This window comes from Corvus cornix, chromosome 27 (assembly GCF_000738735.6).
Source record: "Corvus cornix cornix isolate S_Up_H32 chromosome 27, ASM73873v5, whole genome shotgun sequence".
Lineage (NCBI taxonomy): Eukaryota > Metazoa > Chordata > Aves > Passeriformes > Corvidae > Corvus > Corvus cornix.
The window spans coordinates 1,513,163-1,530,616 of NC_046355.1; the positions used below are offsets into that span (position 1 = coordinate 1,513,163).

General features: G+C 42.2%; 2 protein-coding genes across 3 annotated transcripts; one reads left to right on the top strand and one right to left on the bottom strand.

The window, feature by feature from the left end:
• Positions 1-242: 242 nt before the first annotated feature.
• On the bottom strand, positions 243-10,779 carry DUSP3 (dual specificity phosphatase 3). Of its 2 annotated transcripts, none has more exons than XM_039565693.1 (3): positions 10,579-10,779; positions 5,189-5,415; positions 243-1,522 (listed from the first exon to the last, which is right to left on the bottom strand). In XM_039565693.1, the coding sequence occupies exons 1-3, from the start codon at positions 10,698-10,700 to the stop codon at positions 1,317-1,319; spliced, it is 555 nt and encodes a 184-aa protein (XP_039421627.1). In that variant the 5' UTR covers positions 10,701-10,779; the 3' UTR covers positions 243-1,316. The 2 variants fall into 2 exon arrangements, with proteins under 2 accessions (XP_039421627.1, XP_039421628.1); XM_039565694.1 differs by having other exon boundaries at positions 10,608-10,746.
• A 26-nt stretch (positions 10,780-10,805) lies between these two features.
• LOC104697782 (ras-related protein Rab-18-B-like) lies at positions 10,806-16,972 on the top strand. The gene is given in 8 exon segments (XM_039565692.1): positions 10,806-10,976; positions 11,046-11,073; positions 11,075-11,102; positions 11,253-11,314; positions 12,899-12,971; positions 13,920-14,032; positions 14,975-15,041; positions 15,875-16,972. Coding segments are annotated over 8 exon segments (636 nt in total). The 5' UTR covers positions 10,806-10,911; the 3' UTR covers positions 16,075-16,972.
• The last annotated feature ends 482 nt before the right edge of the window (positions 16,973-17,454 follow it).

The following is a 17,454-nucleotide window of genomic DNA, read 5'->3' on the forward strand; positions in this document are numbered from 1 at the left end:
CTAAGACACAGTGTTTCTGTTTAAAACTGTGTTAAGATTTTTCATTCTAGAACTACATTAAAGCACAGGTAAGAATGGAACACAGCCACCCCGGCTTCTGATGGTTTAACCAACAATCCCAAGTTTGCAGTGGGAGATCATCTGCATCAAGACAGTGCTGTAACTCACAGGCACACATTTACACACTTAGGCACAGTGCAAACAAAGTTCCCTCTCCCAACACTGCAATGACTCATTTCATCTGCATGGCAAACAGAATCAAGACATCCTTTATTTTAATAGAACGTAAATATTTCCTATACAGTGTGGTACATTACAATGCTCATTTCTATTTAATGATACCATGCAAGCAATCCAAGAAGTCAAGAGTGTTCTTCTGCAAACTGCTTTGTAAGCACACCTGTGCTGGAAGTAATCTGCATGTGTGGTCATTCCATTCTGTGTTACTAAACAGTGATAGTAAAGAAGAGATAAAGACACTGTAGTTTCATACAAGCTTTGAAAGCCATTATATTCAGATACTTAGGACTTAATTATACATCCACCACAAGCACTTCTAAATAGTCATATTATTTCTTCCTTGTTCAAGTTTTTCTCTCAGCATTTGCTCTTGACATTTTTTTCTAGTATGATTTCAAAATAAAAATGAAAGTACATTTAGTAACAGACTATTCATGTCAATTGTAACAGCAGGAGATACAACTGTTCTTGGAAACACAGTGTGCATCAAGCATGGGCTCTGAATGACTTTACTATCACACACTGCATATTGCATAAATCCACACAAAACACTGCATACACTTCATTTTCTAAGTGAGTGCATCTGTGCATTTGTATATATGCTGCTCCATTCCTTGAAGCTCCTACATTCAAACTTTAGGCACCTGTGTGTATGAAAAAGAAGCTTTAGAAATTACAGTGCTCCTATTAAGAGCGAGTGAAGAGATGTGTTGGGGATTCCAGAAACTGGGGCTCTGGTGAGATTAAAGACAAACCTTAAATAAATCACATTGAATGTCAATGCAAACCACATATGCTATGGAGTCTGCAGGGGCACTGAAATACATGTGAAGACAGACGTAATCACTGGAGTTACCCCTCTAAAAACATCTCTTTATGGCAACAGCTCCAAACAGTGACACAATTTTGTACCATCTTGAAAGACAGTCACCGAGTTCAAGAAAGATACTTGCACTAGACAAGCAGGAATTCTGTCTCGCTTTAGGTTGGTGGTTGCAATTTGGGTCTCTAAAGCACCTAAGACATCCTCTAAACGTTTGAGAAACTTAAAAAAAAAAATACTGCAGTGCTCTGTTCTAGGGCTTGAGCTTGCCCTCCTTCACTAATCGCTCGTTGAGCTGGCAGAGCTGCCTCAGGAAGCCATCGTTGGGGCCAATCTCTCGCTTCTGCCGGACAGTGCAGAGGGCAGACTTGACATCCATGTTCTGCCGGAGCATGAGGTAGGCGATGACCAGCGTGGGAGAGCGGCTGTAGCCCTCACGGCAGTGCACAAACACTTGTCCTGCAGGGGAGACAGGTCACAATTTGGGTTATAGTGGAATGTATGTTTGAAAAGCAATATGAAACAGCTAGGATATGAAGTGTATTAATATTAGTCCTTTTGCAGCTTGAGAACTGTGAATTCCAAATGCTACAGGAGACATGGAGAAGTTGGAAGAAAGGTGCTGTCACTCTGTTAGTAGCTACACAGTCTGTGATCAAGGATGATGCAAAAGAAAAAAATAATAGGTTGCATATCAAACAATCTCACTAAAACATATTTGCTACTATATCACAAGAGTCAAACTGTGTCTATTTACTGCACTTCTCCAGTCTTTGGTGGTTTAGGCAAGCTTTGCTCCTAAAGATGACCAGTACCAAAGAGCACGAATAAAAGAAGTTTAAAATACACTGAAGACAAATATGCTGTTTGCCATGTACTGCATCTCTTCAAAGACATCCAGCCTTTTTGCTGCATTGCTGCCAACTGCTACACTAACTCCATGTTGCATCATACCCAGCTATTTCTCCAGCTATTTACGAAGCCACATTAACACTCAAGTAGATGAAGCTGCCACTGTGCAGAAACAAGAGGCAGAACTATCTAACCATGCTGCTCATCAGCACCAACAAAATGCTTCCAGCTGATTGATTAGGGAACTCATTCTACATATTAGGTGGGTTGTATTGAGTTTGCATGGCAGCATTTTGGTGGTGGAGGGGCTACAGGGGTGCCTTCTGTGAGAAGATGCTGGAGGTTTCCCCTATGTCCAAAAGAGCCAGAGCCAGCTGGATCCAAGATGGACCTGCCAAAGCCAAACCAAACAGTGATAGTGGTAGCACCTCTGGGGTAACACATTTAAGAAGGGGAAAAAAACCTGCTGCACAATGGCAGGTGAATGAGAGGAGTGAGAATATGTGAAAAAAACTCTGCAGACACCTAGGTCAGTGAAGACTGAAGAAGGGAAGGTATTTCAGGCACGGGGGAGAAGATTCCCCTGCAGCCCATGGGGCAGACCGTGGTGAGGCAGGCTGTCCCCCTGTGACCCATGCAGGGCCACAGCAGAGCAGACATCCCCCTGCAGCCCACGGGCAGTGCCAGAGCTGGGGGATACACCCAAAGGAGGCCATGACCCCGTGGGAGGCCTGCACTGGAGCAGGTTCCTGGCAGGACCTGTGGCTCCATGGATAGAGGAACACATGCTGGAACAGGTTTTCAGGCAGGACTTGCTAACCTGAGGCAGACCTGCACTAAAGCAGCCTGTTCCTGAAGGACTGCCCCCCATGGAAGACAGGACCCACACTGCAGCAGTTAATGCAAAGCTGCAGCCTCTGGGGAGGCCTCACGATGGAGAAGCTCTTGGATGTCTCCTGTGGGTGAGACTGGAACAGGGGAGGAGAATGAAGAGGAAGGAGAGGTGAAAATGTGCATTGACTGCAATTCCCACTCCCTGTCCCCTTGAGCTGCTTGGGATCAGGAGGTACAGAAAACAGGGAATGAAGCTGAACATGGAAAGAAAGGAGGGGTAGAGGGAAGGTATTTTAAGGTTTGGTTTTGTTACTCATTATCCTACTCTGATTTGATCGGTATTAAGTGAAACTAACTTCCTCAAGTTGATTCTGTTTTGCCTGTGATGGTAATTGCTGGGAGATCTCCCTGTCCTTATCTTGACCCTGGAGCCTTTTGCTGTATTTTTCTCTCCCTGTCCAGCTGAGGAGGGAACATGCTGGCACGGCTTGGTGGGCACCTGGTATCCAGCCAAGGTTAACCCACCACGTGGGTAAATCCTATAGTGAGGTATCCAAAAATAAAAAAGCAGGCCACAGCTCCCTTTGAGAAATCTAACCTGATTTTATTGTTTCTCAGCTGCTTCTGCTTTGATGTGCTTTTCCAGCCACAGAAATTTCCCCCTTCCCAAATGCAGTGGGACATGTGGCCCCAGTCTACTCTCCAGAGTAAACTGTTTTTTGAGACAAGAAAACATCTGAACCATACACACCCACTCTTATCATAACCACAACTTGCTTTGAATCACCCCAACAGAAATCCTGTTACTACATTTGCCTTAAACAGCAAAAGTTTCTCAGCTCAAGGCAAACCACTAGCATGGTAAAGAGCTAAAACAATTAATTCTCAACATTTCTTGAGAGCCTGTAGTAATAAATAAGCAAAATTTAGAGATTCTTGATTATATACATGGAAGAGAATTGACTTTTCTGCAAATGGTCAGAAGGAAAAGGTTTCTGGCCTTTCTTTGTGAAAGGCAGTGTCTGAAGGGCTGCCTTCCAGACCTGCAGGATACCAGACCTGCCTTCCAGAACTTCATGCACTGCAACACTAAAATGAAATTGAGGGAGAATACTATTATACCCCTCTTCTCTTCTCTTCTCTTCTCTTCTCTTCTCTTCTCTTCTCTTCTCTTCTCTTCTCTTCTCTTCTCTTCTCTTCTCTTCTCTTCTCTTCTCTTCTCTTCTCTCTTCATTACCCTTACTCTACACTTTAATGTCAAACAAAACAAACTATTTGCAGCAGCCAGTTAATCTTAAAACTGGCTCCAACATCACCCAGCTCCGAAGTTCCTCTTTGTTTACCACTGTTAAGAAAACAGTGCTGGGCAAGGTAGACAAAAACAACTACGACTGAAAGAATCAGCAAACAGAGCTGCTGCAAATTGAGATTGACTCTGCAACTACTGAGATCAAACTGAGCAGGTCCAGTCGAGGCACAGCAAACCCTTCCTTCCTCTTGCAGCCTGTTCCAGTGAGTCACAATGCTAACTGCAAGAGCTGCATTTCCATTTTTAGAATTGTTCATACTCCACCAAACTGGATGTAAACTTTATTTTCATCTGTCAAAACCCACATCACAGCTCCAGTACCCCTTTGCCCATTTCAGAGGAAAAACTTCTAGAATTGTGGCAGTTCTCATCACTCCTATTTAATGCTCAGTCACGAAGCAAGAAAGAAATTAAGCATGTGTAGAAATAACTGGTAAGTTGAAATAGTTAGACAGCACAAACACCATCTGTCCCACTGCACTGTGTCCTAGGATTTCTGCTCTGAGGAAACATACTATAGAGAAATGTGGCAATAAACAACATTGCAAATATAACCTTCAGCTTTTCTGCAATCCTAAGAAATAAAGAGGCAATCAACACATAAAATAATGTAATGACTTAATGTAATAAAAACTGTAAGGTGACAGTCTCTATTCTTATTGTACATTTGGAAAAAACCCCATGTAACAGGTTATGTGAGTACTCTTCAGCACCTGCATTACTTGTATCACTTCTGCCTTTAAATTTCTAATATCCTTAAACAACTTTTTGACCCTGAACTTACTTTTTAAGAAATATTTTTAATGTGCTTTAACACTTCTAAGGAAAAATAAAAACATATCTTCCCCAAAAGAAACTGTAATAAGATGCAGCAGCTGTTTCCCATTTCGAAGTTAACCCTGCAGTGACAGAGTTCCCTTTGCCATGTACTGGAGACCTAAATGTATAAACAGAAGACTAAGCTGCCTCATTGTGTATTCTTGTGTCTTTGATGCAGGGCCATTATGTGAATTTTTCACTTGATTGTTCTGTTGATAATATGAGCAAAGAACCATTTTCAACAGTAAACTGCTAAGAAACATATGCAGTGCACAAAAAACATGGTAGAAAGATATTTCAGTTTGCCTTACCATCCTTCTGGGAAAGGGCTTTCTCAATAAAATCAGCTGCCTCCTCAAAATAGCGACTGAGGTTAAATTCCTGTGTATCGTTAGCTTTAATGCCATGGTATCTGATGCCTGTGCCTTCATAGAACTCTGCATTAGTGTTCACATGCATGAATGATTTCCCCTCTGCTGCATTGAGAACATGGGTTATCCCCAGACGCTGCAGCCTCATAATGTTCTTGGCTATGAACCTGTGTGACAAAAAGTGTCAAGAAAATGATTAGATTTTGGTGAATCATCTCAGTATTTATGATGTTCTCAGAAGGTATTGATAACCAAACCCTTTGATTTTTTTCTGTTAATAGATGACAAATATACTGTGCCCAAGAGTGAATTAGCTACTGGTGATAAATTCACAAAAATATTTAGAGCCATGGTGACTGCTTGTGCATGACAGAACGCTGCTTTCTTGGCTGATGACCGAGGAAAGCACACATGGAAGTGAAATCTGCTAGATTCTGCTATGGCTTAAAATTGTAACTTTCTGAACATAAAATTCTGACCAAAGTAGGAAAATACTGGGGATGACAACACATTAACTTCTGAGATTAACTGTTATCCACATAAAACAATTTAAAAACCAGTTACAAAAAGCCTCTACTGTCAAGTACCAGTGTTGCAGAACTTGATAAGCAATACTTGCTACTCTAGCAGACAGTCCAGACAAACTGACATTTTAGGGGGCAATTTTAAGCACTGTGAAACAGCACTGGCTCCTTATCAGGCCACAGGAAGAAAGTAACTGAGTAAATGTTACTGCATCTTCAAAAGACTCATCTGAGGTCTACTAAGAGGTGTAGTCCTATGCCCTGTGCTATTCAACACCTTTGAAGTAGTGGAAAGATCTGACAAGGCTATCCAGAGGCCAGCAACACAGAGATATAATTCACTTTTGAGACTCAGTGTTTTCACCACAATTTTCAGTGTCTTGGCTGAAATCAATATCTGAATGTAAAAGAATCCAGATGAGTGATGTTTAAGATGCTGAAGTGCTTAAGAAAGCGCTCTGTACTTTTAGGTCAGCTAAGTCCTTTCCAACTCCTCAGTTTTTCCAATAATTGTAACAAAACCACCAGCTTCCATCTTTAGGTGGCTAAAAGAGCGACCCACCCTATTAGTGAACAATTGAGCTGGATGCTACACAATAATCATGCCTCTCAGGCTTGACAATGACAATTAATTAGATCCAGTAATAATGCCATAAGCTTTGATAAAAGCTCCAGGATGTACAATGGCAAACAATCCATCTGCTCAGTAACACAGCTGATCATGCACAAATCTCTGCTTGTGCCCTGGAATGCAATCTATAGTAAGAGGAGCTAACCATTAAATAATATGAGGAGAGCACTGACTCCTTTTTGCCATAAACCCACTACTTTTCATTCATTCTGAGTCTGATTATTTCCATATGTCAGTCACAATATTTGCCTCCCTTTCCTGGGAAGAAAAAAAACCCACCATATCTTTTATCACACTACATGGTCTCCTAATAAAATCTAAGCCCCATTGGTCAACATTAGCAGAATGTGACAGAAGGCTTTAGCTGAAGGATAACTCAGCTCCTGCTCACTTTGTGAAAAGAGGTAGCCTAGACAGATTGTTTTTAAAAGCAGCTTTCAGTATGTGTCTAACTGGATGTGGAAACAGAAGTATTTTTTAAAAACTCCCTACAGCTCAGCTCATAAATTGCCAATACAAGAAGTCTTAATATTAAGCTGAACTCCAGATAAGCATTTGTGCAGTATCATGTTGGACAAGTTTCTGTGAGATGGCAACGCATCCAGGGCTTCTGGCTGGGCACTTAGGTAATCAAAAAATTTAAAATAAATACCCAAATTAGTCAATTTACATCTATATGAATCTCTGAATCCATTCACTCAGAATTTTGATGTAATTCGAGGCCATGAATAACCTGAGAATTCCTTTCTTCCTGATGACTGCACACCCCTTAAATTCCAGTGTAAGCGGATGAAGACTTATGCATGACTGAAGCTTCTACATTTTCTGCTGTCTGTGCCAAGCAACTATGGCAATGAACCAAGTATTTGTAAGACTTCATTACCCAAACAAATGCTGACAGATTTTCCATCTGGCAGGACATCAGATGTGCCAGGGGAGAAGTTTCAGTGTCTGGAGAATTCTGCTTTCAACACAAAAATCCTACAGAGCAAGGCCAAACCAAAATGTGTTAATTCAGCGGCGAGTGCATACACTTAGTAGGGTGAGAATATGGTTTAATTAATGTTATATAGATCAGCATATATCTGATAGTGTTCAGGATCAACAGGAACTCCCATTCTGAAATTATGGTTGAATCTGGCAACAGACTCAACAGGCTTCCCTGGAGGCAAAGTCATTCCCAGTGAATGATTTTTGCAGATTTTACAGATGATTTTCTTACATAGCTAGAGGTGAAAAAGAGAGAATTTGTATGCCATTTGTTTCTCCCTTTTCAAACAGTCCTTGGATCTCTCTCATCCTTAACATTTCATTACAGCTGCATCATGTTGGATGTTGAAATGCTAGCTCCTTCAAATAGCAGAGATGCTAACATCAGCTTCATCTGGCTCCTGAAAAAAATCACAGAATCTTGTCCATTCTCAATATGGAAGATTTACAGTTCCTCGTCCTGTGAGTAACACTAGTAAGAAGTGTTCCCTTTGAACAGAGAAGAATTATTTAACCAGCCACAAAACATAGGTTTTGGAGAACCATTCATCAGTAATTAAGGATACATGAGGCTATGAACTATAGGCATATGGAATTATAAACAAACAAACCAAGTCTTTAATGGCAAAAAACGCCAGCCTATTAACACATTTTAATTTGCACTGTCCAGTGCATGCAAAATTGTTTTCTTACCAACGCTTCCCTCAGAGTCACTAAATTTAATATTAATTTTGGGCGAATCCCCTCCATACTCCTTACAACACACCTGCACTTGTGGCACATTAAGAACAAAGAACAACTTCATGGGTTACCCACATACATTAAAGCAGACAGAAAAACTAAGATTGGGCAGTCATAACCAGAACATTTTTACCAAATACAGTTACGGAGACATGGCTAGAATCGTTACAGGTTCCCAGGAAAAACCCCACAAACAAATTCCCTTAGTCAGTAGTTCAGGAATCTAAGCCTGCTCATTTTCAGGCAAAACACTGGTTTTCACAAGAATGGTTGTTCTGGATAAAAAGCCTACCACCCTCCAGTGTGCTGACTGCTCCCTCTTGCCCCCATTCTGATGTCACCTACAACCCTGACAAAAATGAATTATTCCAACCCTTCTGGTCAGATTAAAATGTTACATTGAAACACATCTTCACTTATACAGAAACACAAAATGATGTGCACTTGCACTGCATCCCAAATTGTTCTTTTGTTATTGTTTGAAAAATATACAATTGTGCTAGTCTATCACCTATAAAATTCTTGTCTTAGGGATATCACATTTTTACTCTTGTCTTCACAAATTTTGTCTGATCTTCTTGAGAGGTTAGAACTACCCATGGTAATGTGGAAACCCATAATTTTCAAAATATGTTATCATTTTATCTCTGCATTTTCATTAACTTTCATGTATTGCCTGCAAAATTGATTACTTTGGCCCTGCTTGAAGTCACTTGACAGATAAACTGTTATTCTGCACTATGACCCAGTTTAATCTCACCAGCCTGAATGTCTCTATGTTGTCATTTTTACCTAAAGATGAGTTACTTTTAAGGAGAGACAGCAGCACCCCTGTGCAAAATATTCTAAAAAGTAACCAACAGAAGTTCCTGAATCTCACTCATAGGTTTTAATTTTTTCCTGTGAGTTCCTGCTCAAATTATATTGTTTTTATATAATGTATTGGAATTCCAATCCCCTTGTTCTGGCTGCTCTGTGAATTTTAATTGTTATAAAATCTCTGTTGCTTGTTATCCTAAACGTGACCCTGTATTGCACACAACAAGAGTACAAAAGCAGGGCATGAAGCTCAAAATGATGTGAAAACAGATTCATATTCTTTCAGAATGACTAATACAGCAAATGCTACTTACAGTGCAGTATATACCACAACTCCACTGGATACAAAGAATCCTCTTAAGAATTAATATTATTTCCAGTTCGAGAATATCAAAGTTCACCACACAGTGCCCAAGTCTTAATGGAAATCCATCTATTCAACTAGACCTCAGCATTACCTTAACTCTCTGTGGATGCTTCAAAGATATTACTGCCTCCTAAGTCTTGACAAACTAAGTAGATTGTCTGTTCCTGTTGTGAAATAGTTTTTTCAGCCACAAAGTTATTTCTTGCTTTAGCTACCCTCCACAACTTTTCAGCATTCTTTTAAAAGCACTGACAATACAACTGCACTTTGTCTGTTTGTGCCACTAGCAGCTGAACTGTTCTTAGGCCACAAACTGCAGTGGTGCTTCAGGTATTTTTTGTTTGTCAGTTATTACATAAAAAGTCCTTCTCAACAGTAAAGCTTTCCACTAGATAGAGATTTTCCATTGTGCAACTTATACATGCATTATCTGTTCCTGGGCACCCTTGCATCTGAACATATTGAAGTCCCTACTCTATATTTAAGATAGGTTACTGAACAATGAAAACGACTCTGTAGTAGCTAACTGCCTCCAAAGTTATTTTGTAATTATTTGCTGCGCAAATCAGCTTTTAAGCTATGACTTGCTTTTTTCCAGATCACTGTTACAAATATGAAGGAGATGGTGGCTGTCAGACACCAGACTGGCTACTGAGAGAATGATTTCAGTCCCATCTCTAGACGTGCATGTCCTGCATCAACAGGCAGTAACAAATATAATTTGGTTTGGCTTAGGAAGAAGTTAATGACAGTCTATGATCTTGACTTATATTTCTTTAGGAGGTACAAGCTTAAAATAAGAACAGGAACCCAGTATACTACACATGTATTAAAAAAACAATCCCAAATTTCACTGGGAAAAAGTGCACAAAGATAGACAAAAAAGGGAAAAGAGAATCAGCAGGATAGGACAGGGTTGGAACAGTTAATTGAATCATGATGTGGTGCAAAGAATAAACCCCACAGGGCTCGCAGAGATCCAGCAGATCCCGTCCTGCAGCTTGGCCGCCCCCGGCTCAAAGCGCCAGGAGCCGCTCGGTGACCGCCCTGAGCCTCACGGCCCGCCCGGCCCGGCCCGGCCCGGCCCCCTCCGCCTGCCGGACACCGCACCCGGCCCGGCCCGGCCCGGCCCCCTCCGCCTGCCGGACACCGCACCCGGCCCGGCCCGGCCCGGCCCGGCCCCCTCCGCCTGCCGGACACCGCGCCCGGCCCGGGCCTGCTCCGCGCCCCTGCCCGGGCCCCGCTCGGGCGCACTCACGCGTTCCCCACGTGGATGCGCGGCACCACCTCGTTGCTGTGCGCGCTGGGCAGGCTGTAGCAGCCGCTCCCATTAGCCAAGAGGTCGTTCAGCTCCTCCACCGAAATCTGGTAATCGGCCATGGCCGAGCCTCCGCCGCCAGCCAGAAGCCCCTCGGCGCTGCGGCTCCAGCCTGGCCCGCTCCCGCCCCGCCCGGCCCCGGCCGCCGCCTCATAGGCGGGGCCGCGTCAGCTGCCGGGGCCGGATCGCCGAGAGGAGCGAGCGGCTCGCTCCGGGCGTGCAGTGCTGGCGGGGGTTGCTCCTACACGGCTCCCGGCCCGGTGCAGTGCGGCGATGGAGCCTGCAAGCCTCACCCTGAAGCTGCTGCTGGTCGGAGACAGCGCTGTGGGGAAGTCCAGGTGCTGCCGCGGCCCGCACGGGGGGCCCCGAGCGCTCCCGGGCTGAGCCCGCGGTTTCTCTCCCCACAGCCTCCTGCGGAGGTTCACGGACGGCGCCCTTTGAGCCGCGTCTGAAACCCACCGTCGGTGAGCCCGGGGTCCGCCCGCGGGCTGGGGTTGTTCTTGTTGGGGTCCCGAGGGGAGCCGGGATCGTGCGGACGGGAGGGCGGCAGGAGGCGGCGGTCAGAACGGGCGTTCGACAGTTCTGCTGACGAGCCTCTCCTTCTTATGTCTTAGGTGTTGATTTTAAAGTGAAGAAAATGGTTGTGGAGGGCCGTGCAGTACAGCTGGCCGTATGGGTAGGTCTTGTTCCGGACAGATGGGAATATGCTGGGTTTTGAGAGATGTACAAGCTTCAGGAGCTTCTTTTTGTGTGTTTTTCCCCCTCCCTCTTTCTTTCTCCTCCTCTGTCTTTGCTGAAGTCTTCTGCATGTCGAGATTATGTACTTAGGCTGCAATGCGTGTGGAATGAGCGTCTGTCATGATCGTACAGCAGTAGTTGCAGGCAAAAAAACCCCCACTCTAAAGGCTTCATTAGTCAAAATTTGGGACTTCCTTCAGTTTTATAGAGGCTTTGACTACTCTGTCCTGCTGTTTCTCAAAGGCTCTGTGAAGTGTTACACTTCTGAAGATGTTAGCGTGCGAGGGAGGCGGGCGTTCCATGCCTGTGGGACCCAGAAGCACGGCAGGCGAGTAAACCGCAGGAAGGTGCTGCTCTGGGTAATGAGCTGGATGATTGCCTGTAGGGGCTGTGTAGCAACTCTGTGTGTGTACTACACCAGATGCTTTATTTTGGTTAAAAGCATGCAAAAAAACCCCAGAGAACCCCTTGTTCTTGAACTTTTTAAAGGTTCATTCAGATTTAGTGGGAAGCTCGAGCATTTGTCCTGAACTTCCTGATGCTGTATTTTCAGCATCTGCAGACTGAAATCAGATTGCAGCTGTGTGATCAGGGTTATTTATAATATAAAACAAATATTTAATTCTTCTGAGGGGAATGAAAGAGCCTTAGGAAGGAGAGATTTTATGTGTATGGTCATAGGTATTCGAGAAAGAAAATGCCATTACTAATTAAGAAATTGGGCCTAAATACAATCTCCTTAGTAACAATGAATTGAATTAGGTACGTATATTCCCAATTTCAGTTTCTTTTTTTTTTTAAACAAAGAATAAATAAATTACAATATAGCTGTTAGTTTATCAATTGTAAACTGTACATAAAAGGAAATAAATTTTTTTCAAAAATATTTGTGTGATTCGTTGCCTCCTTATTGTTTTGAGGGTTTTTTAAAAATTTTATATTGTACTTAGTACCTTGCTTATTCTTACTTATTCATGAGTTTAAGTGAGACATACTGCAGTAATAATTGAATGAAACTACTGGTTTTAAATTTCTTACCTGTTTAGGTTCGTAGCAGTCTTGAAGTAGTTCTGTCTAACTAGATTTGTCTTCCTTGTGGCAGAGGAGCAACGGGAGATGTTTAGAACCTCTCTGTCTCCTTTCCTGCAGAGTCTGTCACTGGAAAATCAGTTACTCCTCACCTCCTTCAGTTCAGCTGCATTTACACCTAGCTGTGTGGCTGCTTGTCTTTTATGGATTTCTCTGGAGTCCCTTTTACTTTCCTATTGTCTCACTCATGTTACAGGTGTCTGCTTATCCTTTTTACTTTCAATCAAGTCCTCTCTGTGTTTTTCTACCCTTAGCCATTTGCTGCTGCTGTTTTTTGACTGCTTTCCTCATTCTTGTAGCTTAATGTTTCATGTATCCTTACTGGTCACGAAAATTTTAAATTTGCTCATCTTGTTTAGTTTAAAATGCCTTTTTTTGTTCTAAATGTATTTGATGTTGTGTGTTTGGGATTTTTTTCCCCCTCCCTCTCTAGGACACAGCAGGACAGGAGCGCTTTAGAACTCTGACTCCCAGTTATTACCGAGGAGCTCAAGGAGTTGTTTTAGGTACGAAGTAAATGGAAGAAAAGCATGATTACAGAAATCGTGGTCTTTATTTCTCCTAAATGTGCATGTTCTTACAAAAGGAGGTTGTCTGAGAACAGCAGAGAAATAATTATGGTTTTTACAACATTACTGCTCATTGGCTCAAATACTGAGTATGCAAAACCACTGGCAGGAAATACTGCTGCTTCAAAACATTTTAAATTAAAAAGACAGATATCATGCTGCAAGCTGTTGAGTGGATGAATTACTAGCTTTGTAGTTATTACCTTGATTATTTTCTGGTAATAAGGCTAATCAGGGGTTGTGTTGTGTTCTTTTCCCCATGATGTTTTCACTTTTTTTTTTTTCCCCCCCCAGACACTTTTGATGTGATTATGGTATCACTTGAGGTTTGTACACAGGTAATGGATAGCTAGGCCCTTTCTGTGTGACAACAGCAATTAGAAAACAAAGGGATTCTCAATTTCAGGGCTTGTGAAACCCTTACCCTGCTGTACAAAATACTCTTTCTGACTATGATTTTTAAACCTTAGTGATTTATGTAGCTACAGTTATCAAGTTACCAGTGCCCAAAAGTAGCTTTTAACTCAGTCCATGTTTTTAGCAGCAGTGTGTGCATGTACTTACACATTAAATTAGGTGACAAAATACCCGTTTTAAAATATTCCGTGTGGCCCAATTCAGAACTACCAACAGGTAGAATATTTCTCTTGGTAAGTCTGATTTTCACTCGCAGAGCTGCTTGTGTTCTGTAATCCTCAAGTGACTTTGGGTGAGCACAGCCCAGTGTGTTCCAGCTCTGGGAAGAAGGAGGTTGATGCCTCTTTCTGTAATTCTCTAGTACTGTTTTGTTTTTATAGTTAGGAAGTGTGGACTAAGTTCTGTCACAATGAAGTAAACATTGTCCAAGACTCTACAGCTGTAAAGCTCCTTTTCCTCTGTTCTCAGTGTATGATGTTACAAGGAAAGACACTTTCACAGGACTACAGGGATGGCTGAATGAGCTGGAAATGTACAACAGCAACACTGTGAAGATGTTGGTTGGCAATAAAACCGATAAGGTCAGTTTGGGAATGCATCCTTTTACATTCTGCCCCGGATTATTTACTCATCAGAGCGTGTCAATGTGAGACAACTGCTGTAAGTAACACATCTGTTGTGTGAGGAGACAATATACTGGGCAACTTAGTTGGGAAGGCTCCACTTCTACCATTTTAGAAGCAGATATTGTGAAAGATTTTAATGGAAACTTTCCTGGAGGGATGCAATTGATGATGTTGCATTAAGATGGTGCAAGGGTCTGCCCAAAAACTGCTGTCTAACCCTGAAGTTAACTGCAGCACAGCAGCTGCTTTCTTTTTGACCAGACTCTGTTTTGACACGTGGTGGGGAAGGGGATTTGGATGGCTCTAGAGTGTGCAGTGATGTGGCTGTGAGCTGCACTGCTTGCTGTTTGTTTCTAGGGTGTTCTGACACATTTAGATGCCTATTGACCAGTGAGGTGCTTTTCTCTTGCCTTGCAACAAGAGGCTTTCAGTGTGGCTCTCTGAACTGGGTTCTCCTCTGCCCCCTTCCAAGTGTGCTCAGTTTCAGAACCTTTGGTAGGCCTTTTTGACTTAACTGCTGTGCCTTTCTGGCATGTATCTTGCTTCTAGTTGAGTCAGAACATAGCAACACGTTCATTTCGTGCTGATTTGGCACATGGTGTGGTTCTTGGGGCTGTGGTGTGCAGGGCCAGGAGCTGGAGTTTGATCCTGGTGGGTCCCTTCCAGCTCAGGAGATTCTGTGATTCTGTGGTTTGATGTTGCTACTGTTCAGTTTGGCCCCCTAACAGCCAGCCTGGCTGTGAGCTATCGAGTGGGAAAATTGAGTTCATTAATACATATTTACAGACATTCTTCCCTTTCAACAAAACCTCATTTCTGCAGTGGTGCTTTTCTGGGGATTTGTTAAAAGTGGCAAGTGTAGCTTATTTCAGTCATGTTCTTCATTTGTCTCTGCAGCCTGATCGTGAAGTAGAGAGAAAAGAAGGGCTCCAGTTTGCTAGGAAACACTCACTGCTTTTTATAGGTATGCACCTCTGGGACAAAAACCTCCGTGTTCATATGTTCATTTTGGTATTGCTAAGCACGAATGTGCAATTGTATTTCAGGTTGATGGGTTAATATGTTTAATGCCTAATTAATATGGGTTCCTTTTGCTGTAATTCATATGCTTGGATGTAGGTTTCAACTTTTTGCAGAGATGCTCTGCATTGACTCCAACTAGAAGCACTTTTCTCTGAAACAGATTTACTGCATGTACTGTACAGACATGAATTTCATATTTTCTTGAAACTAACAGGATTTTTTAATTCAGAGCCCAGAAGACTGGAATTTTTCTCCTTATTGATGTCAGCAAGGACCTTGTCTGATCTTTCATTTCCAGGTTTCTGTTGCAACTACATAAAAGACAGTATTCTTAGAGCAACAATAAAATGTACAATGTGAAGATATAAAGATGGGGGAAAAACTGAGTTTCTACAGAGAAAGCTTCTTGAAAAGGTTTCTAGGAGAAACTGAAACACATAGGGGGACAACATATAATTCCCTCTCTATTCTTTGCTTCTCAGCTTCATTATGGAATAATTATTTTCTAGATTTACTGTCACAACCTGAGAACAATTTCTATTTCTCCATCATGGAGAAAATGGGGAACTGTGGGGTTTTTTTATGTGGAAAAATGTGATGCTTCAGACTGGGATGCACTCCTGTTTATCCTATTCAACATAAGAGAGAATGGAGAGGAGGCTCACTCATTAAAAAACTCCCATCTTCTCTGTGGTCCCAAAATAAATTTTTACCAAGTAGAATATACTCCCTGCAAGTAAGATAAAATATTTTTTTTTCCCCCCCTTCCTCCAGAGACCAGTGCCAAGACACAGGAAGGAGTGCAACATGCCTTTGAGGAGTTAGTCATAAAGATCCTGCAGACACCAAGTCTTTGGGATAAGAGCACACAGAAGCAGGGAGTCCAGCTAATGGAATCTTCAGCACAGCAGGATGAAGGCTTATGTGGGGCATTCTGTCCTCTTACTAAATGTACAGGTGGCTGTTCTGCCTGACTGGGGGGACTCAAAAAAAAGGGGTGGGGATGGGATACCAAGCACTCATCTGTGCCATGGTTGACGTGCCATCAGTTGTGCAGATCCAAAACACAAACTCATTAGCAAAATACATTTTTATTCATTAACAAAATACAGTTTCTCCTTCCCCTTCTGCACTGCTGCTATCTGCAGGTATTTTTCTGGTAGCTCTCAGATTTTTCACTATTTAATCATAGTGCTGCTTAGAGCATTGTGCTCTTGCTTTATGACATTCAGCATGGACTTTTGCTGAATTCCTGCCTTAGCATAAATAAGGTAATATTCACTTCTGGAATATTACTGAAAAGCTTCTCTTCCCTGGGCTGGCATGGGAGGCTTTTAGGCACCCAAGTTCCCTTAATGTAATTGGCCATCAGGAGTTACCCTGAGCAGTGGACATAGTTTCCCGATTTTGAATGGTTTTAAAAAGTCAGAATTGCTACATGGCCCCAGATAGTAGCTGACTTACTAGTTAATTTTAGGGTTGTCATGAAGAGGATATATTTTCTAACATTTGTCAGGAAAATCCCCACTTCCTGTACAATGCCCTGTAGGTGACCCTCTGCTGTTCTCACACACTTTGCACCAAGGATCAGGATGAAATGCAGGCAGCATCACTTTGGGCTGCCTCACACCCTGGCTGTGGGTTTTGCACTCATTGTGGTTCTCTGCAAACCCAAACCCTCATCCTCTTCCAGCAACCACAGTGATAAAACTCAGTTTAATAGAAAATGTGCTGCCTGTGGAAGACTTTCCACTAGGATGAATCTGTCACCAACCCCATTATGAAGTTATCTTTTACCTTTTACACTTTTAATGGCAATATTGTATTTTGCTAACTTGTATTAAAATTACTGAAAATTTAAGGTGTACCTTATATGTAACTTGTGCCTTGCTTCTCTTAATGCATCTTTCTACTATTTGATTGTTAGATCATAAAACAAACATACAGCTTTACTTACTGCTAGCCGTTCAAAATATTTTAAGATATTAGGATAGCAACCTTGCTTTAAATAAATTCTGACTCTTAGTTTTATTTAAATTAAATCTGAATCTTCTAAACATTTCTTTCAGACTATAAAAATCTGTCTGTAACCTGAAATACAGATTGAGGATGAGATCAATCTGGCCATTTAATATTTTCATAAAATGACTTAGTTTGAAATGCTGTTACTGAAATAGTTTTTAGAATATTACACTCAGTTTTTCATAGGCTCAAGGTACATCTGTCACAAATTGCCTCTCTAAGGAGCCAAATTACTTTTGGTGGCTCTGCTGGAACACGGCTGCAGAGCTGACAGTCCACTGCACGGGAAGGAGTCCTCGTACATTTGCTGAGGCCACCAGGCTGCAGCACTG

Coding starts and splice junctions, on each gene's coding strand:
- DUSP3 (XM_039565693.1), bottom strand. CDS start 10,700: ATGGCCGATTACCAGATTTCGGTGGAGGAGCTGAACGACCTCTTGGCT. Junction 5,416..10,578: donor CGCATCCACGTGGGGAACGC/GTGAGTGCGCCC, acceptor TTTGTCACACAG/GTTCATAGCCAAGAACATTA. Junction 1,523..5,188: donor AGCCCTTTCCCAGAAGGATG/GTAAGGCAAACT, acceptor TCTCCCCTGCAG/GACAAGTGTTTGTGCACTGC.